Genomic DNA, 22,904 nt, shown 5'->3' with positions numbered 1-22,904 from the left:
AGAGAAAAGGCTATTGTTACTCTGAATTGCAGATAGGGGTCCACATCTTGGAATAATCTCAGCAAAACCCTTGTCATGTCTGATGATGCTCTTCCAACTGGAGTGGCATAGGCCTCAACCACCACACTTGGTTAAGTTAACGTGACTTCCTCTAGATCCTTTTTACTCTTCTCCAAAGTCACCCCTCCCACCCTGCCCAGCAGCAGGAGTCCTGTAGCTACCACGGAAGCCATCCAGACTCAGCAGCCATGCTCCTAGTCTGTTTTCTGTGTGTTGTAGAAGATGGCAGGTAGGAGACCTGAAGCAGAAAACTGGGGTTTTCTGTGCTGTGCCCTCCTGCTGACTTGAACCTGGAGCTACCTGTGCATCCCACACCTCCAACCCTCTTTCAGCAGGGAGCCTGGGGAACCTGGCTGCCTCCACCTTCCAGACCTACACCAAAAAGGCTCACACCAAAGCAGTTTTAATTTCATGGCGGATTCCACGGTACCCACCCTATGGCTTCCATCATGGCCATTAGGCCAAGCAAGACAGTCCCCTGGAGCCTCTGGTGACCAGGTGACAGCAACAAGTGACAGCAACAAGGTGCCACCTGAGGAACAGTGTTCTATACCAAGCAATGCCTTTCTTTTTCTTTTTTATGTCTAAATTTTGAGACAGAGTGTCCAATAGCCTGTAGGCCTATAGATCTGCTTGCCTCAGCCTCCCTAATGTTAGGACTGCAGGAGTGCATCACCATGCCCACCTGATGTGTTTTTTTAGAACTAGAAGGTGCTAGTAAAGGGAGAAAGGCAGAAGGCCCTGCAAATAGTAGATGGGAAACCCTGAGGGGTTCACAGGCAGTATTTTAGGTAGAGTCACCCAGAGCTTTCTTTCATCAAGTCTCTCTGGTGAAAGCAAGCATTGAGGGAGAGCGAGGGATGATGGGAAGAAAGGCAGAGGTCCTGGAACTTGGGTCAGCCCTGCAGGCCACAGGGAACCAAAATAATTTTCAACAAGGCTCATGGACTAAAAAGTCCTAGCACAGTGGTAGTGGGCTTGTCTAGCATGCACAAGGACCTCACCTCAGCACCAAAACAAATAACAGCTGGGCACCAGTGGCTCACACCTGTAAGCCTGGGGCAAAAAAATTCCCATGAGATCTTTTTTTTTTTTTTTTTTTTTTTGCCAGTCCTGGGGCTTGAACTCAGGGCCTGGGCACTGTCCCTGAACTTCTTTTGTTCAAGGCTAGCACTCTACCACTTAAGCCACTTCCCACTTTTTCTGTTTATGTGGTACTGAGGAATCAAACCCAGGGCTTCATGCATGACAGGCAAGCACTCTACCACTTAGCCACATTCCCAGCCCTCCAAGAGAATCTTATCTCCAATTAACCATTCAAAAACCATAAGTGACCATGATATAACACCTGTTTTCACTGTATTTGATTTCGGTATCCTGCATCTTGTATATACATTTTACTAATTTGGGGAGGGGCAGGGAAATAACAAAATGCTGAAACAAGGATACAGGCTGACCCACTGTAATAATGAGATGTACAAGACACCATATTGAAAATGAACTTTTACAACTTGCAGGGGAGGAGGGAGGAAGGAGTTGGGAAGGTGTGGAAGAGATGGCTGGGGAAAAACAAAGGAGGGGGTAACAATACTCAATGTACTCATTACCTTACTCATGCAACTGTAATCCCTCTGTACAGTATCTTTACAATAAAATATTTTTTTAAAAAAAGTAAGTGTAACATCCTGTATATACAGGGAACTCAAGAAACTAATCCCTCCCAAACCCAACAAACCAATTACTAAATGGGCAAGGGAACTAAAGAGGGACTTCTCAAATGAAGAAATAAAAATGGCAAAGAAACACATGAGGAAATGTTCATCATCCCTGGTGGTGAAGGAAATGCAAATAAAGACAACCCTGAGATACCACTTTACCCCAGTCAGAATGTCCCACATCCACAAATCAGCCAACGACAAATGCTGGAGGGGATGTGGAGAAAGAGGAACCCTATTACACTGCTGGTGGGAATGTACACTCATACAACCACTTTGGAAAGCAGTCTGGAGGGTCCTTAGAAAGCTAAAGATTGACCTCCCTTACGACCCAGTCATACCACTTCTAGGCATCTACCCTGAACAACAGGAACCAATATACAAGGACACGTGCACCTCCATGTTTATTGCAGCACTGTTCGCAATAGCTAGGATATGGAAACAACCTAGATGCCCCACCACAGATGAATGGATCCAAAAATTGTGGTATCTATACACAATGGAATATTATGCAGCCATTAGAAATGACAAAATAATGGCATTTGCAGGGAAATGGATGGAGCTAGAAGGAATCATGTTGAGCGAGGTAAGCCAAGAACGAAGAGACAAACAGTACATGGTCTCCCTGATAAGTGGATGATGAATCCAAAATGTTAGGTGATATGACAAAACTAACAGGACTTAACTCCCACTCATCTGGTTGAACCACTACTAAATATCCCCATGCTGCTGATCACATATAACATATGAGCACCGTTATATATTACAGACTATGATAGACAATTTGCTCCAGGAAAGTTAGAATGAACTTGTGACTTTAAATGAGCATCATTATTCCACAATACTGTGAATTTCCGGAAATTAAGTAATCACTTAATCACAATCAAAAAAAAAAAAAAAAAAGAACCTTGGGGAAGGGAGGGAGGGAGGGGATGGTAGGGGGAAAACAATGGAGGGGGTAACAATGTTCAAGAGGAAGTGTACTCATTACCTCACTCATGTAACTGTAACCCTCTGTATAGTATCTTTACAATAAAAAAATTAAAAAAAAAAAAAGTAAGTGAAGCTGTACTACAGTGTTAGAGCTCAGGGACAGTGCCAAGGCCCCCTGAGTTCAAGCCCCACAACTGACAAAAAAAAAAGTCCTAACAAAGGCACTGCAATTCAGGGTTTATACATTATACTTTGAAAGAGGAGATTCCTCTTCCAAAGTTACTTGTCCAAAATATCTTCACTCCTTCAAGAGAGCCCATATGGTAAGAAGCAACTTAACTAAAAGAAAGGGCCTACCCTCAGAAGCCCAGACCGGCATATCAAAGCCCCAGCTTTGAACAGGTGGCTGACTTTGAACACATCACTCTACCTCTCTGAAGCAGGAGCATTACCAACTACCAGACAGGGCTGCTAGTGGGACTCAAATACTGCATGCACAATACACGGGGCTCTACAGGAGTTCCTACGCTTAGACATTGTCGCTTAAAGCAATCGCTGACCCTCTAAGGCTGCCACAAAGGAAAACAGAACCCAGGCCCCCAGGCCAGCTCTTAGTCTTCCTTGCAGGGAGCAGATGCCATCCAACAAAGACTGAGCAAGTTCAAAACTGCAAATCTTTGCTGCTGCTGCAGCATCTTCATCCTCCTCTTCTTCCCCCTGGCCCCTCCCTCCTCCTTTTTTCTTTTTTGTGCCAGTACTGGGGATTGAACTCAGGACCTGGGTGCTATCCCTGAGCTTTTTCTCTCAAGGCTGGCATTCTCCCTACCACTTGAGATCATCGTCTTTCCTTTCGGTTGGCTTTGCTGTGAAATCCTCAGACCTTAGCCTCCTGAGTAGGATTACAGGCATGAGCCATTGACACCTGGTTTGTCTTTGCTTCTTTTACAAATAACCCCAATGGTGCACTAGTGCAGGGAGGGTTTGTGTTTCATGGTTGTAGTAATAGAAGTCCAAAGTAACTGAGAAGTTTCCCTGAAGACAGGAAGTATAGGCAAGGTGCTTGGAAGCTGCTCCGCAGGCTCTTGTGCATGAGGGCCACTTCAGTATCAAACCTGAGGTGGATCTTCAAGTTGGAACAAGTTACAGAGCAGGGACATTAAAGACCCTCCAAATGCCAGCTTCCCAGGCCAGTGGCAAGAAATGCATATCTGTCCTGCAATGCCCACACCTGTCAGAACATAAAGAGTAATACAACTGGCATCAAATACAGTGAAAACAGGGGCAAATTGCAGGTGATTAACATGCCAGCAAGTGGACTTCAGATATAATAAATTTCAATACAGAAATAATGAAAAAAAAACACTAGTCAACATGACACCTCAGAAAAACCAGTAATCTCACTACAAGGATTTAAATGATAGTAAAGTAGAGAAGAGCTCAAATGCCAAATCCAAAAGAATGATAAGAATGTCCAATGAAATTAAAGAAGACATGTATAATGCCTCAATGAATTCAAAGAGAATATAAATCAACAGCTAAATAAATTGAAAAATACAAAGAGCCAGCCACAGTGCCACAAACATAGCAACTTGGGAGGTAGAAGGTATATTAAGTAGGTAGGTTTAATTAGGTAGCCGATGAAGAGAACACCACATGCTATTCAGGCAAAAAAAGAGTTTATTTTACCAAACTGCTGCCCCTACCTTGCATGGTAGAGAGGTATGGCTGATAAAAGGGGTGATCCATCCCAGGCTAGGACTAATCTAGGCCAGAGACAGGAAGAGGTGTGGCCAGGTGGGGGAAAGGTATGGCCACACTGGATCCAGATGTGATCTCAGGGTCTGGGATCCTCCTAAGGTCAGATGGAAGGCATGTGACCAGAGGTGGCCCAGAATGTAACCTAGCAGAAGGGGAAGGTGACTGCTCCCAGGTGTGCCAGTTACCTAGGTAACATACTGGGTAGAAATTTAGCCAAGCTAGGGAGGTGTCTGCACATGGCCTACAAGACCCAGGCAGACCTTACAGGAGGGAGACAAGAGATCAGAAGATCATGGTTCAAGGCCACATCTGACTCACATCTGTTATCTCACCTACAGGGAAAGTACAATGTCTGGATGAGGTGGCATATACCTGTATATCTCTCTCCTCTCCTCCCCTACTATCCCCCTCTTCCTCTTCCTCCTCTTCTTCTTCCTCTCTCTCTCTCTCTCCCCCCCACCCACCATATTATTTTTTTTTAACTTTTTTTTTTTTTTTTTGTCGGTCGTGGGGCTTGAACTCTGGGCCTGGGCGCTGTCCCTCAGCTCTTCAGCTCAAGGCGAGCACTTTACCACTTGAGCTACAGCACCACTTCCGATTTTCTGGTGGTTTATTGGAGATAGGAGCCTCACAGTCTTTCCTGCCCGGGCTGGCTTTGAACCGTGATCCTCAGATCTCAGCCTCCTGAGTAGCTAGGATTACAGGTGTGAGCCACCAGCGCCCGGCCCCACCATATTATGAAATTATGTCATTTGTAGGAAAATGGATAGAACTGGAGATCAACATGTTAAATAAAATAAGTCAGATTCAAAAGATAAATATCACATGTTCTAATATACAAAATCTAGGCCTTAGAAAATGAGCGATAGCAGTATAGAATGACACAGTTCCAGGGTGGGAAGAGGTAGGAGGTAGGAAGGTAAAAGGAACGATGAGGGGGAGAGTAAATATGGTCAAAAGACTGCATATGTATTGTGAACACTGAATAACAAAACCAATTAAAAACTGTTTTAAAAGAGAGACAAAAAGAGTCCTAGAGGGAGTGAATTTAACCAAAGTATATTATATACATGTATTAAAATTACAATAAAATCCTGCTATACAATCAATATACATTAATCTAAAAAAACTTTATTTAAGACAAGCAACTTAGAAACTGATCATTTCCTGGTTAAGTTATCAAGCAAGCCCTAGTATATGTGTTGCTTTCTGGTTGTAGCATGCCTACCAGCACCTCACATTTGTACCCTTTCCTACAGGGCTTAAAGAAATGCCAGCCATGTGTTTATTTGTTTAGGGGGTTGTTTGTTTTTGGGCAGGGCCTGGCTAGCTATATATCCCAGACTGGACTTAAACTCAAGATCCTCCTGTCTCTATTTTTCAAGTGCTAGGATTATAAAGAAAGTATCACCATAACCACTACAGCAATTCTTATTAAATAAAATCATTCCATCCCAAAGGCCAGTTCCTACAAATAATTCTAGAATAAGCCACACTAAGTCTCTGAAGAACATCATCTGTGTTATAAAGATTCTACAGATGTACCAAAACATCAGGAGTGCGGGAAGATAGAGAACCAAAATTATCTTGGGCTAACTTGGACCTCTTAGTAAATATTTACCTTCTCTTTTGTATTTGAACTAACATTCTCATAACTAACTTCTCAGTGCATCACTACTAATCTCAGTAGACCCAGCCTCTACCAGCCCTAAAGCTGTAATTGCTGTAACATCTAAACCATATGGAACCTTTCCCACATTGCTGTAACCTGGCTGGCCTCCCTGATCCTCCCACCAATGCAACCAGATTGATTTATGACCTTTGTTCTATGGCTCCTAAAAGTTAATGTTCCACAGTAGAACTTGTCATTCACAGCAACCTGGATCCATGCCCCGTATCCATCATCACTCATATTTGGCTCAGAATCAACGATTTTCTTATGTCTTTTAAAAACAGTCATGATTTTATATCAATGCCACCCACCCAAGACACGCTTTGATTTGTTATGTGACAAACACACTTCACAAGTTCAGATCTTCTGATCTTATCCAAAGATCAGAAACTATGGGGAGAGCCCTAATCAGTTCCCACTAAAAAAGGGAGGAAAGCTCTACTCGCCCCAAAATATGACTAACATCCAACACAACTGAGTGACCCAGCCTGTGAGCTAAGATGTAACTCAGGAATAAAGTGCATGTCTCATGACGCAGGAAGAGATGCAACTTATTATAAACTTGCATTTGTCTTCATCTTGGATGCAGCTGTGGAATCTGTACATGTTATTCTTTTTTCTATTTATTTGTTTGTTTGTTTGTTGTTGCTATACCTGTTCTGAAGCTTAAACTCAGGGCCTGGGTGCTGTCCCTGAGTTTTTCTGCTCAAGGCTCTAGCTCTACAACTTGAGCCACAGCTCCTCTTTCTGGCTTTTTAATGGTTAACTGGAGGTAAGAGTCTCATAGATTTTCCTGCCCAGACTGCTTTTGAACCACAATTTTCAGCTCTCAGCCTCCTGAGTGGCTAGGATTGCAGGCTTCAGTCACTGGTGCCAGCTCTGCACATTTTTTACACATGGTGAAATCTGTATGCTGTGGTGTGGGCCACTCCCCACCCCAATCCCATAGCACCCTCCCCCCCACTCCTTTCTCACCCCCCTCTCCCCCCAAACACACACATACCTCTTTGGAGCACCAGGCACATTTTGGATGGATTAGCAGACATTCTTCGCAAGAGGTGGCACTTCCGCTGGTACATATGTTGAGTCCTTCAAAGCAAGATAAAGATACAGGGATTAGTTAGGTTACTACTTCTTGTCTATCAACGCTGTTGCCCAGGCCTTTGAATGGGGGGGGGGGGGAGGAGGGGCAATCAGAATATTACTGTTTCAATACAGCACCCCCGTGCTGACTGCTGGTTACAGCTCATTTGTGATTTTCCACCAACCTCACACACTTATGTTAAAGCCACACTCATTTCTTCTGCTGGGCCCATTTGGTCCCATCTCTTTCCCCATAATTCAGCAAATGCTCCCCACTGCAGGAAAAGAGGGCTTGTATATCTTTAGTCTATCCAAAAATGGCAAAAAAATAAATTAAAAAAAAAAATATATATATATATATATGAATGATACAGCCAGGTTTGGTGGCTCACATCTGTAACCCTAGCTGCAAAACCATACCAGGCAACAAAATCTGTGAGACTCTTATCTCTAATTCACCAGGAAAAAGAACAAAAGCCAGAAGTAGAGGCAGGTTTAAGTGGTAGAACACCAGCCTTGTGTGATAAAGCTAAGGGACCAAGTCCAGGCTCCAAGTTCAAGCCCTAGTAGTGGTACCAAAAAAGTAAAAACAAAAATGAAAGAGAAAAGGACAGCCTAACAAAATAAAAATCTAATTCACCATACTCCAAATACTCTGATTAAACCACAAACGTTCTTATCAAATCTACACAGCACTGAAGAAGAAATACAATGCTGGGATAAAATAAATCTACAAACATAAAATAGGAAAAATCCTATCATTGCCTGGAAGGTAATACAAAGGTTAGGCTTGATAGCTCATACCAGTAATCCCAGGAAGATGGCTAGCCTGGAATACATAGCTCCAGGCTAGCTCAAAAATAAGTAAATACATCCAAAAAGAACATTCCCAATGGCTTAAAAAAAAATCAGAAACTGAGATTAAAAGGAAACTGCCTTTTCATTGGAAAGATTACTGATCTAAAACCCAGGCCAGCCTTCTTCCTTCTGCCCTGGGATGGTGGGTGAGGGGTGACTATTAGCTGTGGGGGAGGGGATTACATCCATTGCTAGCTCTCCCTCCCCCACCTTCTCCTTCCCACTTGCCCTCCCACCACAGCACAGGGGTCCTCAGTGAAACTCCAAATCCCTTTTCCTTCCTCTCTGTAATATTCAAGGCAAGAGCAGAGCTTGCTGGCCAGGCATTTCTCAGAGTAACTCTATTTGACTCCCAGCACTAAAAGCCCACTCTAAAGAAGAGAAGAGAGAAGGCACATTAGGTAGATGGAAAAAAGAGAAACCTAAAGCCAGCAGCCATGGGGGAGGATTCAGATCTTGTTCCTTTCTGCTTTTATAATTTTTGTTGTTGGTGATGGAGATCATGGGGCTTGAACTCCAAGGCTGGGCCCTGAGCTTTTTTTTTTTTTTTTTGCCAGTCCTGGGGCTTGAACTCAGGCCTGGGCTCTGTCTCTGAGCCTCTCTGTGCTCAAGACTAGCACTCTACCGCTTGAGTCACAGTACCACTTTGGGCTTTTTCTGTTTATGTGGTACTGAGGAATCAAACCCAGGGCTTCATGCTTGCTAGGCAAGCATTCTACCACTGAGCCACATTCCCAGCCCCATGTCCCTGAGCTCTTTTGCTTAAGGCTAGTGCTAGTGCTCTACCACATAGCTCCAGTTCCACTTCTGGTTTTTGAGTGGTTAACTGGAGATGAGTATTACAGACTTTCCTGTCAGGCTATCTTTGAACCTCAATCCTCAGACCTGTTTCCTGAGTAGCTAGGATTACTGGCACAAGCCATCAGAGCCTACCTCCTTTTATAATTTTTGGTAAAGACACTGAATAAGACCCAAATGGAAAGATAACTTGTACTTAAGATTTGGAAGAATTCATACTGTTTAAATGTCTACTTTTCCCAAAGCAGTGTACAAACTCAAAGTAATCCCTATTGAAATTCCAATGCTGTTTTCACCAGAAAAAAAAGTGAAAAAAAAATTCATATAGAACTCCAGAAGACCTCAAAAAGGCAAAAGTAGCCTTGAACAAAAAGTTAAAGATACTGAACCATCTGATATCAAAACACTTCAAAGCTATAGCAATCAAAACATCATGGTACTCAGAAAAAGAAAAAAAGAAAAAAGACCAATAGAACAAAACAGAAAGCTTAGAAATAAATCCACACACTTATAGTCAACTCATCAACAACAGTGCCAAGGACACACAACAGGAAAAGGCTAGACTCTCCAATACATGGTGTTGGGACAAGGGGGGCACCCGCACACAGCCAATTAAAAGCAGTCCCTAATCTCACCCCGCAGGCAAACATCAATTCAAAATGGATAAAAGATTTGAACATAAAAACTGAAACTGTGCACCTACCAGAAACAAAAAAAAAAAAAAAAAAAAAAAACAGGAAAAAAAATTCTTGTTGTTGGTCTACCCAATAATTTTTTTAGATATTCCCCAAACACAAAAACAACAACAATAAGAGATAAATGAGACTGCTCCAAATCAAAACAATTCTGCACAAACTAGGTGCTGGTGGCTCACACCTGTAATCCTAACTATTCAGGAGGCTGAGATCTGAGGGTTGTGGTTTGAAGCCAGCATGGGCAGGAAAGTCCATGAGACGCTTTTTCTCCAATTAATCACAGAAAAAGCTGTAAATGACACAGTGGCTCAAGTGGTAGAGCACTAGCTTTGAGCAAAAGGAGCTCAGGGGGAGCATCCAGGCCCAGAGTTCAAGCCCCAGAACTGGAACCAAAAAAAAAAAGCTTCTGTACAGAGAAGGAAATCGTGAAGACTGAAGAGAAAACCAATAGACTGGGAGAGAATATTTGAAGACATACATCTGATAAGGGGCTGATATCCAAAATACATAGGGAATTCAACACATTAGTAAGAAAACCATCCAATTTAAAAGAGACCTCAACATCACAGCTGAAACCTTTAAAAAGTACTGCAAGAAGGAGAAAAAACACTAGAACTTATCAGCATAGGCAGGAACTTTCTAAGTCCAGTTTCAGAGGCTCAGCAAGTTGGCAAAAACTGACAAATGGGATTATACCAAACTAAAAGGTTTCTGCACAGTTAGGACATCGTTACTAAAGTAAAAAGGCAGCCTATAGAATGGGAGATCTTTACCGGCTATATATACAACAAAGGCCAATACCCAAAATATACAGGGAGCTCAAAAACACTAATAAAATAACTCAACTAATAAATAAGCAAAGGAACTTAACAGAGACTTCTCAGAAGAATGGCAAATAAACACATGATGAAATGCTCAACAAAAGGAAATGCAAATTAAAACAACACTGAGATTCCATCTCACTCCAGTAAAATTGGCCCCCATGAGAAATTCAAGCAACAACAAATGCTGGTGGGGATGTGGGGAAAAAGGAACGCTGTTGCACTGCTGAGGGTTATGTAAACTAGTACAACCACTCTGGATAGGGTTGCAAGATTCCTCCAAAAACTAAGCCCAGAACATAGATCCAATCATACTACTCTTATGCATCTACTGAGATCATTACAAGTCAGGACACCATATAGACACTTGCATATCCACGTTCACTGCTGCACTATTCACAATAGTCAAGTGATGGAAACAGCCCAGATGCCCTACAGTGGATGAGTGGATCAAAACAATGTGGTACTTATACATGGAATTGTATCATCCATCAAAAAGAATGATTATGTCATTTGCAGGGAAATGGATAGACCCAGGGGAAAAATTATGTTAAATGAAGTCAGGCTCAGAGAGACAAATGGTATGTGTTTTCTCTCATATATGGAAGCTAGATCTAACATACAAACATACATGATAAAGCTTACAGATTTTATGCATAGACACATGCACAAACTAATGGACGGTATACTTAGGGGAGGAGTTCAATGATGTGACTCCTCTGGACAACTAATAAACAGTTTAACAAAATGAATACCAGCAAGTTGAAACATGCTCTGTGGGGAGGAGGGAGATCAATGAGGAGGGGGCATAGGAATGGAAGGAGGAAAGATGAGCAAATACAGTCCTAATATTCAATGTACACTATGTAAAAATTGAGCTAAGTAACAAGGGTAGGGATGGGTAGGGGAAAATGGCAGAAAACAATGGAAAGGGTAACACTGACCTAGATGCCTAAACTCCTTGTACAACTAATTAATAAAAATAAGTATTTGGGGGCTGGGAAGGTGGCTCAGTGGTAAAGCGCTTGCCTTGCATGCCTGAGGCCCTGGGTTCGATTCCCCAGCACCACATAAGCAAAAAGAAAAAAAGCCAGAAGTGGCGCTGTGGCTCAAGTGGTAGAGCGTTAGCCTTGAGCTGAAGAGCTGAGGGACAGCGCCCAGGCCCAGAGTTCAGGCCCCATGACAGGACCAAAAATAAAAACTAAACTAAACTAAAAATAAGTATTTTTATATGGGCTAAGACCCTCTACACAGCCATTTTTTTTTTCAAGGGGTTGAGAATTTAGCTCAGTGGAAGAGGACTTGCCTAGAAAGTGCAATGCTTGACTTCAGTCTTCAGCACTAAGAAAAAAAAAAAAAAAGACATTTTTCAGGGAAAAAAAAAAAGACATACAAATGGATCTGAGTGTGATGGCCATTCCTGTAATACAAACACTTGACACTGAAATTAAGGTAGGGAAATTCAAGGCCAGCCTGAGCTGCTTAGAGATTTTCTGTCTTGAAAGCAAGAAAGAAAGTTACAGGCTGGGCACCACTGGCTCACACTTGTAATTCTAGCTACTCAGGAGGCTGAGATCTGAGGATCAAGGTTCAAAGCCAGCTGGGGCAGGAAACTCCATGAGACTCTTATCTCCAATAAACCATTAAGAAAACCGGAAGTGGCATGTGGCTCAAGCAGTAGAGCACTTGCCTTGAGCTGAAGAGCACAGGGACAGCACCCAAGCCCAGAGTTCAAGCCCTAGAACCGACAAAAAAAAAAAAAAAAAGATAGTTACAAAAAGCCATTCTTGATGGCTCCTCCAGCTATTCTAGAGATGGAGGCAAAAAGATTATGAGTTCAAAGCTAGTGCAAAGTTGGCAAGGCCTTGTCTCAAAATAAATAAATAAATAAACGTGGAGGGAGGGAGGGCTTACCTTAGTGGTACAGTGCTTGCCTAGCAATAGAAAGTCCCCAAGTTTGATCCCTAGCACTACATATATACACACATACACATATCTTTTTTTTTTTTTTTTTTTTGGTCAGTCGTGGGACTTGAACTCTGGGCTTGGGCGCTGTCCCTGTGCTCTTCAGCTCAAGGCAAGTGCTCTACCGCTTGAGCCACAGTGCCACTTCCGGTTTTCTAGCGGTTATTGGAGTTAAGAGTCTCACAGACTTTGCTGCCAGGCTGGCTTTGAACCGTGATCCTCAGATCTCAACCTACTGAGTAGCTAGGATTACAGGCATGAGCCACCAGTGCCTGGCTTACACATACATATATCTATGCATATAAACACACATATATACACTGACAATTGTGAGGATGTGGGGAAAGGGGAGTCCTTGTACATTTACACATTGTTGATGAGAGTGTAAATTAGTGTAGCCAGTATGGAAAACAGCATGGAAGTACCTCAAAAAATAGAGCTTCCATTTGCTCCAGCAATCCCACTCTTGATGACTAAGTCAAGGGAGTGAAACCAATATGTGGATGAGACATCACTGCAGCACTAGTCACAACAGCCAAGAAATAATGACTGATGAATAACGGCAAAGGAAATAGGTTATACACGTGAATGGAATATTACTATTAAAAAATGAAGGAAATCCTGTCACTGGTGACAGTGTGGATGAATTCGGAAGATATTAAAATGAAAAAAAAGCTAAGCATAGAAAGCCAAATATTGTATAATCTCTCTTTAATCTGTGCCCTCTACAAGAGCCAAACTTATAGAAGCAGAGTAGCTGCCCAAGGCTGATGAGAACAGGGAATGGGAGATGTTAGTGCAAAATTTTAGACAGGATGAGTAAGCCTAGAAGCTGGTGACTACATGAAATAATAATGTACTGAACACCAGAAAACTGCTAGTTAGCTTGTGGTAACACTTCTAGCATGTACACATACATCAAAACATTGCATTTCATTCTATAAATCTATAGTAGTTTGTGTGTGTGCTTTTGGGCGTTTTTTTGGGGGGGAGGGTCAGTCCTGGGGCTCAATCTCTGGCCTTGGGTGCTGTGCCTGAGTTCCTTTTTGCTCAAGACTAGTGGCACTACCACTTGAGCCACAGAGCCACTTCCAATTTTTTTCTGCAATTAACTGGAGATAAGAGTCTCACAGACTTTCCTGCCTGGACAGGCTTCAAACTGCAATCCCAGCCAGGAGCCCAACCCCAGCCCTGGGCCCTCTCCTCCTCACAATGGTTGTCTTCCCTGAACTGGGCCAAGTGAGGACATTCCAGAGCCCCCATGGCCCCCTCACTATCAGACTGCACTGGGGACCCCAGTGCATGACCCCTCAGGAGGAGAAGCTTCTTCCTCTGCCCTCTAGGCAGTCCAAGATCCTAGATCCCAAGCCTTGGCAAGCTAGGCCTGCAACTGTCTACCCTTCCAGACAACCTCCTTTCTAATCTCAAAACAGATCCACTCAAGAGATTCCCAAATAGGCACAGAACATCAAAAACGTTTGTGGCCAGGCACAGTGGTACATGTCTACAATCCCAGCACTTGGGGGGGAGGGGACAGGCAGAAGGAGGAGGAGAGCAAGTTTCAGACCTGCCTGAGAGATCTTGTCAGCATAAACACCAAGAATAAACTCAAGTCCTTGTAGCATTTTATGCATATGTGTATGTTTTATATATATATGTGTGTGTGTGTGTGTGTGTGTGTTACATGTGTCCTATGCTACACATACATTATATACACATTAGACACACATACACACACACATACACACACATAAAACCACTTCTGTAATATAATAAAATGCCAGAGCCTTGGCCCTAAAAGTGTTTAACATGACTTAGTTAAGTTGTCCCATTTTATGGGAAAAGAAAAGCACGAGGAAAGCCGAGTGACTTGAAAGAAGTCAACAGGAAGCAGGCCCAGAGTCCCAGTGCTCGTGGCAAACAAGCTGCCCACTGTGGGGGAGGGGTCCCCTCACCATCCCAAACATGGGGCTTAGATGAGCTGAACTCCAGCATGTGGTCAGAAAGGAATTCGCTCAGAGGCTTCATTTAGGACTTTGCTTAAAGCCACATAAATTCACTGACACTTCCTAATCCCCAGAGTCTCATGGCTGAGCTCTGGAAACTTGGGCCTGGGATCCTGGGCTCAGGAGGTAAGGTCTGGCTGCTGGTCTAGTCTACCAAATTAAATGTCCTCACTTGCAATACTGCAAGGGCTCAATGAAGAGGACAGATGCTTGGTGCAAAACAAACGGAAAAAAACATAGAAACCTTCCCTGATGCTGCATTACTAAGTATTTCTATTACTACTCCTTACTCACAGACAATAATAAAGTAGTTTTGATGTTGTTGTTGTTGTTTGTGCCTGTACTAAGGCTTGAACTCAGGGCGTGAGTACTCTCCCTTAGCTTTTTCACTCACAATTTGTGCTCTATACTTAAGCCACAGCTCCATTTTCAGCCTTTTGGTGGTTAACTAGAGATAAGAGTCTTATAGACTTCCCTGTGATCCTCAGATCTCAGCCTCCTGAGTAGCTAGGATTATAGGCCCGAAGCACCAGTGCCTGGCCAACAATAAAGAAGCTTTACTGCACTTAAAAGCACTGCCCGAAAATTAAGTTGTAGGTGGGAAAATTCAAGAGAACTGGCACTAAGTAGGTCCTGGTCCCAGACTAGGAGAGGCGAAGAGATCCACAGAGGACACCTCAAGTCCCGCTCCTGGGCTCACAGGACAACATTCCAGGTAGTAGGCAGGAGCCCCAGGACCCCAAACCACAGGCTGTGTGGATGTGTGAGTCATAGTGCCAGTTGTGCCCCAGGTATCTCTTCTCTCTCCACTTATTATTATTTCAGTAAGCACTGTGAAAAGCAAGGAAGCAATGAATAAAAAGCCAAGCAGCTGGGGTCACAAATGTTGGGTGCTGTGTCCAGGTCATGGAGACAGGCACTACTGGCCCAGCCAATGGCCACATCTTATCATGGTTGCTGTTTGCAGTGTGACTTGTCCCAGTACAACTTCAATGGCTGCAGCCCTGAGGTACTGTATCCCTAAAACCCACAGTTGACTGCAAACTATAATCTAAAAATATGCCACCTCCCAAACTTACTGGCTCACTGGGCTCCCTCATCAATCATAACCAGACAGCCACCATGACTGGCTGTTTCTCCCAATCCCACCCGTTCCTTCCTGTCCCCAAGCCAGGCCCTCTTGGGCTGGTTTTCTCCTCCTGGCTGGCCTTTCAGCATCTCCACTACCAGGTCCTAGAACTGCCCCTAAAACAGATATCCAGCAGTTGGAATTGCCCGATCCAAAACATTCAGTGGTACAACAGATCTGGGTACAGAAAGGGTAGCATGCTGGCTGGAAGATAACAGACCCTAGAGGGTTTCTTCCCATTGCTGAACTAGGCCCTCCCCACACACCTGCCCCAAGTAGACAAAACATGTCCTATTTGGAATCTAACACCTACACAAACACATGTCTAAAGAAGCCACCATGAAATGAAAGTTTGCCCCAAGAAGCTTCTACCTCACTTTCCACCTCAGATTGCCTTTCTGAATATCAGATCCTGCTGAACACTCAACAATTCCAGCTTTCTAGGTAAGACTTCTACCTTTAAAACAGCAATTTGTGCAATGGAATACTAGAACTATAAAAAATCAATACATGAGCAGCTGTTTTTGTTGTATGTTTCTTGTGACAAGGTCTCCCTCTGTATCTCTGGATGGCCTCAAACTCAAGGTCCTCATACTTCAGCCTCCCAAGTGCTGTGATTATAGATAGTGCTTCCATGCCTGGCTTGCTCTTTGTATACTGATAGGAAGGTTACAACCATCCGTTACTAAATTAAAAACAAAAAAGAAAGCTGGGCACTGGCAGCTCATGCCTATAATTCTAGCTATTCAAGAGTTTGAGATCTGAGGGTCACAGTTAGAAGCCAGACTGGACCAGAAAGTCCGTGACACTTATTTTCAATTAACCACCAAAAAGCCATAAGTGGAAGTATGGCTCAAGTAGTAGAGTACTAGCCTTGGTCAAAAATGCTCAGAGATGGGCTGGGAATGTGGCTCAGTGGTAAAGTGCTTGCCTAGCAAGCATGAAGCCCTGGGTTCGATTCCCCAGTACTATACACAGAAAAAGCTGAAAGTAGCCCCATGGCTTCAGCGGTAGAGTGCTGGCCTTGAGCAAAATGAAGCTCAGGACAGTGCCCAGGCCCTGAGTTCAAGCCTCAGGATTGGCAAAAAAAAAAAAAAAAAAAAAAAAGGAAGAGAAGAGAGAGAAAGGGGAAAGTAGAAGAGAAGAAAAGGGAGGGCTGGGAAGTTGGCTCAGTGGTAGAGTGTTTGCCTTGCATGCATGAGGCCCTGGGTTCGAGTCCTCAGCACTACATAAGCAGAAAAAAGCCAGAAGTAGTGCTGTGGCTCAAGTGGTAGGGCACTAGCCTTGAGCTGAAGAGCTAAAGGACAGTGCCCAGGCCCAGAGTTCAGCCCCCACAACTGGCAAAAAAAAAAAAAAAAAAAAAGAAGAGAAGAAAAAGGAAAAAGGGAGAGGGAGAGGGAGGGAAGGAGGGAGGGGAAGGGAGAAGAGAGAGGGAAGAAGCATATTTAGTGCTATTTTTTAATAGAATTATGGGAGAGGTATTCCTAATATATGCATAGAAACACGGATATACTGGAACTTAACAAGAATCAATTGTGAATGAAACAGGCCATCAGGGGTTATTATCCTGGGCTAATAAGCAACAAGTACAAGGGGAGGCATAAGGGTATACTGCTTATGTATAAGAAAATTGTGTAAATATATTACTTACTAAAAAATATTTTTTTCCTAGTCCTGGGGCTTGAATTCAGGGTCTGGGAGCTGTCTAGCTGTCTCAAGGCTAGCACACTACCACTCTGAGCCACAACTCCATCTCTGGCTTTTTGTGATTAGTTGGAGATAAGAGTTTCATAGACTTTCCTGCCAGGGCTGGCTCTGAACTGGGATCCCTGCCTACTGAGTTGCTAGGATTGCAGGAATGAGCCACTGGCACCCAGCATCGAAAATTCATTTTAAGAGAAGTCATTGGTCTGCTTCTAAAAACCACTAACCCCAGCTAATCAAGAAAACAAGACATCAGCAGAATCCCCAATTGGGACAGGGTGTACAAAGTGACGAGTGTTCCACAAAAGTGTCAAGGTCATCAAAAACAAGAAGAGACAGAGAAACTGGCACAACCAAGAGGAACCCAGGGGAACATGACAACTCTCAGGAATAGGGTATCCTGCATGAGACCCTACAACAGGAAAAGGTAAAACAACAGATCTGAATAAAGAGTAGACTTTGGTTAATGACAGTTTATCAAAACAGCTCATCAACTATAACAAATATGCCACACAAAAGTAAGACGGTGATCACAGGAGAGAATAAAGGCACCCTACTAAAGTCTCACTCTTTGCAAAAGTATGCCCCAGGTCTATAAGAAAAAAGGACCACCTAGGAACAAGTGTAGCAGGGTTAGGGAGCAAATCCGGGGAGGAAAGGGTACCATACTGCAACCCCCTCAAGCAAGCATTCAGGCCTCAGAAATGAGCCAACCTGCCCCAGAGCAGATCTTCCCCTGTGGCCCTAGAATCAAATCCTGCATGGGATGGAATCCAGAAACTTCTCTGGATGCAAGTGGCTCATGCTTATAACCCTAATCACTCTGGAGGCTGAGATCTGAGGATCCTACTTCAAAGCTAGCCCAGGCAGATAAATCTGAGATGCTTATCTCCACTTATCCACCAAAAGGCCAGAAGTGGAGGTGTAATTCAAGTGTTAAGAGTGCCAGCCTCAAGTAAAAAAGCCAAGCAAGAGTGAAAGGCCCTGAGTTCCAGTCCTAGTACTGTCACGAGAGAGAGAGAGAGAGAGAGAGAGAGACAGACAGACAGACAGACAGACAGACAGAGACAGAGACAGAGACAGAGAGACAGAGAGAGGGAGGGAGGGAGGGAGGGAGGGAGGAGGAGGGGGAGAGGGAGATGGGGGGAGGAGGGAAGGAGGGAGGGAGAGGGGGAGAGAGGAGGAGGGGGGGGAGAGAGAGAGAGAGAGAGAGAGAGAGAGAGAGAGAGAATCTCAGCAACCCAGAGGCCTCATAAATGCTGCAATCCTTTACATTTCCTTAAACAAATCATGCCAAAGATACTTGTGAAAGGAGACCCCAGCCCATCACCCCACCCCTATACAGCTATTACCGAAGGACTGTACAATTACCCCACATTGCTGATATTGTTCCAAGCTTCTCATACTTCCACAAGCAGGCTGAAGGAAAGGTTGTTACCAGGGCAGGCGGGCACAGAGGGCCTTTTGCCAAGCCACTTAGATATTTTAATTCTCTGTTGCCTCAGTAGCTAAATAAGCATGGAGAACAAACAGGAGAGGAATATTAATTAGAGCTAATTAGACCCTGCCCTCTTCTGCCTCAGTCTCCTTTATAAAAAGCCCACCCCCCTAGCTCAGGGATGATGGAATTAAGATGTAAATCCATAGGGTAAACAGCAGTGTATAAACTAGGCCCACCCCTGGCATCTCGGTGTGGCCGCACTGCCAAGCCAGGGCCTGGTTACCTGAAGAGCGCTGCAAACCCAGCCTAAGACCCACAAGACATCATCACACACCCCCATGGTGGGTGGGGCTAGAGGGGGAGAGGAGAGGAGGGGGGCTGCCAACAGGAGTTTTCTACTTAAAACAAAGGGCTCTTAGTATTCAGAGCATTCTAATTTGTAGCACATTACTAAAAGAACATTTGATTGCTTTGAAAAAAAAATGAACTAAGATAGCAAACACGGCTCTAGTCATCCAGTCATGCAGCAGGACGGAGAGTACACTCCTCTCTCTGTGTGAGGGAGGAAGGGGGCATGGAAAGACCTGCCCCAGGGAGACCCTTCCCAGGCTTTGTGGGAAGAGCGTGTGTAAGGGTCCAGTCTGTCACTCTTGGCCAAAGAATAGAAAGAGGAGAGAACCCTGGTGATAGAGTGGGGAGCAGCCTGGCAAGGACTTGTTAAAATGAGCCTCTGAGCCTGGATGGTAGTTCAAACCAGCAATCCCAGCTACCTAAAAGGCAAATTGAGAGGATCATGGTTCAAGGCTGGGAGGGGGTAGGGAAAGTTAGCAAGACTCCACCAAGACCCCACTAAACTTAAAGTCCCTGACTGCTGGTTTCCTCCACCAGTTTGGGAACAGCCACACAGGCTAGACCCTGCACAGAACCTTTTTCTCTCTAGGTAACTAAGGTTTTTCTTTTAAATCAATGCAGAAAGGAACTCTGGGAAAAGAACCTGCAACACAAGAGGGGGAGGGGGAAATGGAGGGGGGAACAAAAAATTCAAAATTGTCAAGTTGGCTCAGCAACATTGGGTCACTAAGATCACACAGATGCGGTAGTGGCTTTAACAATGCAAAGCTCCAGGGCCTGAAGAGGGAGGTGGCGAAATCTGAAGGCCCTGGGTCTACAGCTCCCAGGGGGCTGGCAGAACTCCAACAGGAAATGGCAGAAGGCAAGCCTGTGGTTGAGATGGGCAATGGAAAAAAAGCGAACCCTGAAGACACTGGAAATAAGCCACCTCAGCTCGCTGCTGTTTTTTACCTACAGTGAGCCACATAGGACACAGAGCACTGAGTGAAACATCAAATTTACCTCCCCCAGCCCAGGTGGAATAAAGGGGCAGTCACTAGGCCCTCTTGAGCCTATCTGCCAGATGCCCACCAGCCTTGTGAGTTCCCACATAAAACTTTGGAAAAGGGAAATCTGAAATACACAATGGAAAATGATGCCTTTCAAACTTTTTTTTCCAACTGGAAATACTTTGAGCTTTATTTTTTATTAGAATCACAGAAATGACAAAGTGGGAGGGAACTAGAGTTCTCAAACTCTAATTGCACAGAAAACAAAAGAAAATGGAAAAAAAAAAGGAGGGGAAGGAGAAATTAATGTAAGGTTGCTGGATTTTTTAATTCAGCCAAAATATTTTAAAACTACCATCACTAAAAAAGCAACTAATAAAAACAAAAATGTTCCACCACGATAATAATAATAATAATAATGAGGAGGAGGAGGAGGAACAGGAACAGGAGCAGCAGCAGCAGCAGTAGCAGCAGCAGCAGCAGGAAGTGAGCCAGTTGCCAGTGGCTCACACCTGTAATCCTAGCTCAGGATCCCAGTTTGAAGACAGCAGGAGCAAGAAAAGTCCAAGAACTATTCAGAAAAAGCTGGAAGTGGTGCTGTGGCTTAAGCAGTAGAGCACTAGCTTTGAGCAGAGAGAGGCTTAGGGACAGAGCGCAGGAGGCCCTGAGTTCAAGCCCCAAAACCAGGAAGAAAAAATAAAAAAGTGGCATGCATGACTTCAAACTGAAGGAGACTCCTCAAAGGACACAGATATAGTAGTGTGTGTGTGTGTGTGTGTGTGTGTGTGTGTGTGTGCGCGCGCGCGCGCAAATCTTCCTCCTCTTTGCCCACCCCCCATTAACACATCACTGATGGGACACTAGGTGCCAGATGGATGTTTTGAACCCACTGAGATTCTTCGAGCTCTGGAGTGATTACCTTCCCATAAAAAGAAACCTCGCTACAGTAATGTTTAAATGAGGGCTCAGACCCCCGTCCTGCGCGCGGGTGGAAACCTCCACGGCCTCCAGGCAAACGCGACAACCTGGGGAGCCCGGGAGGGGGAGCCCCCCGCCGGCAGCCAGAAAACCCCTGAGCTCCCGAGGGAACAAGAAAGTCAACCGAGCAATTCCTTCCCAACTTACAAATACTTCCTAGGGAAAGGGGAAAGTTTGGCGATTCCAGCTTTGGGGGTGCTCGGAGGCGGCGGCGTCTGCGCATCCGCACGCTGCGTGCGCCCTGCGGGGGCTTCCGGGAGCCCTCCAGCCGGTAACCGCCGCCAGCCCCGGGCAGCCCCAGCCCCGAGCGCCCCGACCGGCCCCCGTTAGTGCCGTGCGGCTCTCAATGCCCGGGCATCTGGGGACAGAGGCAGGCAGAGCAATCCGATCCGGAAGCCCCAAGTGGGGCCCGTGGCTCCGGACGCGAATCGCCCCTCGGAGTTTCGGGGACAGAGGGAGGGATCGGAGGGGCTGGGTGCATCTTTAAAGGACGGCAGTGAGCCCAGGCGTGGGGCAAGACTTGGTTCGCCGTGGGGCCCCGTGCACCCGCTCTTCTGGGTGCAGCGGTCCGGGGGAGGGGGGGAGCACAGGGGCGCCACACTTGGGGTCCCACGCCACGCGCTGCCCTCCGCCTCTTCCCGGAGCGGGGCACCCCTGGCATCACCCTGCGCCTCCCCGTGCGCCTCCGCGGACCACAAGGGCCGCTTTGTGCCCGAGAAGGGAGAGCGAGCCCCGGCCGCTGTGCAGGGACGAGGGAGGGCAGGCGGGCGGGCGTGCGGGCGGCCCGCCCCGCCTCGCCGCCCCGCCGCCCCGCCGGGGTCAGCGGACGGGCCGGGCTGTTTACACAGGAAGGGACGCGGCCGCGCGGCGGCGGCGGGCAGCCCGGTCCGGGCGGCGCTGGCGGAGCGGGGCTGGCCCACCTGGAGCGCCCGGAGCCGCCCTCCGCCCTGCGCCCCTCGGCGTGTGCGCAGCAAAGTTACTTGGGGCTGGGCGCGGGGCTCGGCTTACCTGCGAGGCGCGGCACGAGCGCGCAGAGCCCCAGGAGGCAGGCGTAGAAGGGTGCGGGCCCCCGCGGCATGGTGGGGCGCGCGGCAGGGGGGGCCGAGGACCGGGGAAGGTGGGGGGAGGCTGCAGCCCCCTGCCCGGCGCGCGCGCGCGCGGCTCGGGCTCACGCCGCCCGCGCTGGCCTGCGCCCCGCCGCCGCCACCATCCCGGGATGCCCGGTGGGGTCGCCGCTCCGCCGGCCGGCGGGCGGCAACGGGCAGGTAAGGGGGCTGGTGGCGCACAGGAGGCTGCGGCGGGGGGTTCCCGGACGCGTACGGGGACCCAGCACCGACGGCCTCCGCCCCTTCCTCTCTCTCTCCTCTCCCTCCGACCGCCGGGCTCCACTTTCCTCCGCTCCTTTCTCCTCCCCTTCTCCCCCTCCAGGCCCCCGCCCCGCCGCACACGGTCAGTTTACAGCTTGCGGGGCGGGGCGGGACGGGGCGGGGCGAGCTCCGGTCCCGGCCAGCTCCGCCCCGTGCAGGGACCAGCCTGGGACGGCGAGGCCCCGGGGCGTCCAGGTGGAAGTCCTTTCTGGGCCACTTACGGAATGGGAGGATTCCAGATAATTAGGTAGCCCTCGCTCTGCCTCTCTGCGCGGGGCCCTCTCCACTGGACCAGCGCGGGGTTCTGGGGCCACAGTGGTAAGGCTTCCAGAAGGAGAGCAGGTCACTCGGGATCCTGCCGGGCGCCCCCGGCGCCTTTTCTCCCCTGAGCTACACCCACAGCCCCCGGCCTCCCCCCGGATCGGAGCCAGAGGCACCAGCGCGCTCAGGCCCCGCGGGACGCCCGGCTCCGAGAAGGGTCCACACGTGTGGGGCGGGGCGGCTCCGGGAAGACCTCGCTTTTTCACTTAGGAACCTTTTGCCCCTTTCGAAGACTGCACACTCGCCCATCTATCCCACTA

General features: G+C 46.5%; 1 protein-coding gene across 2 annotated transcripts in view; it reads right to left on the bottom strand.

The window, feature by feature from the left end:
• The window catches only part of Itgb5 (integrin subunit beta 5), a 120,808-nt gene extending 98,424 nt beyond the window's left edge, over window positions 1-22,384 (bottom strand). The window contains exons 1-2 of one of the 2 annotated variants that reach the window (XM_070030016.1): window positions 21,965-22,384; window positions 7,142-7,227 (exon numbers count right to left, since the gene is read on the bottom strand). In XM_070030016.1, the coding sequence (XP_069886117.1) occupies window positions 7,142-7,227; window positions 21,965-22,034 (156 nt within the window). In that variant the 5' untranslated portion in view covers window positions 22,035-22,384. The remainder of the gene's footprint in view (window positions 1-7,141; window positions 7,228-21,964) is intronic. The other variant, XM_070030015.1, reaches the window with a different exon arrangement.
• Between the last annotated feature and the right edge of the window lie 520 nt (window positions 22,385-22,904).

This window comes from Dipodomys merriami, unplaced genomic scaffold, assembly GCF_024711535.1.
Source record: "Dipodomys merriami isolate MVZ:Mamm:240054 unplaced genomic scaffold, mDipMer1.0.p SCAF_2, whole genome shotgun sequence".
In the NCBI taxonomy this organism is placed as follows: domain Eukaryota; kingdom Metazoa; phylum Chordata; class Mammalia; order Rodentia; family Heteromyidae; genus Dipodomys; species Dipodomys merriami.
Note: the sequence above shows the minus strand (reverse complement) of the source record. Positions and strands in the feature narration are given on the sequence as shown.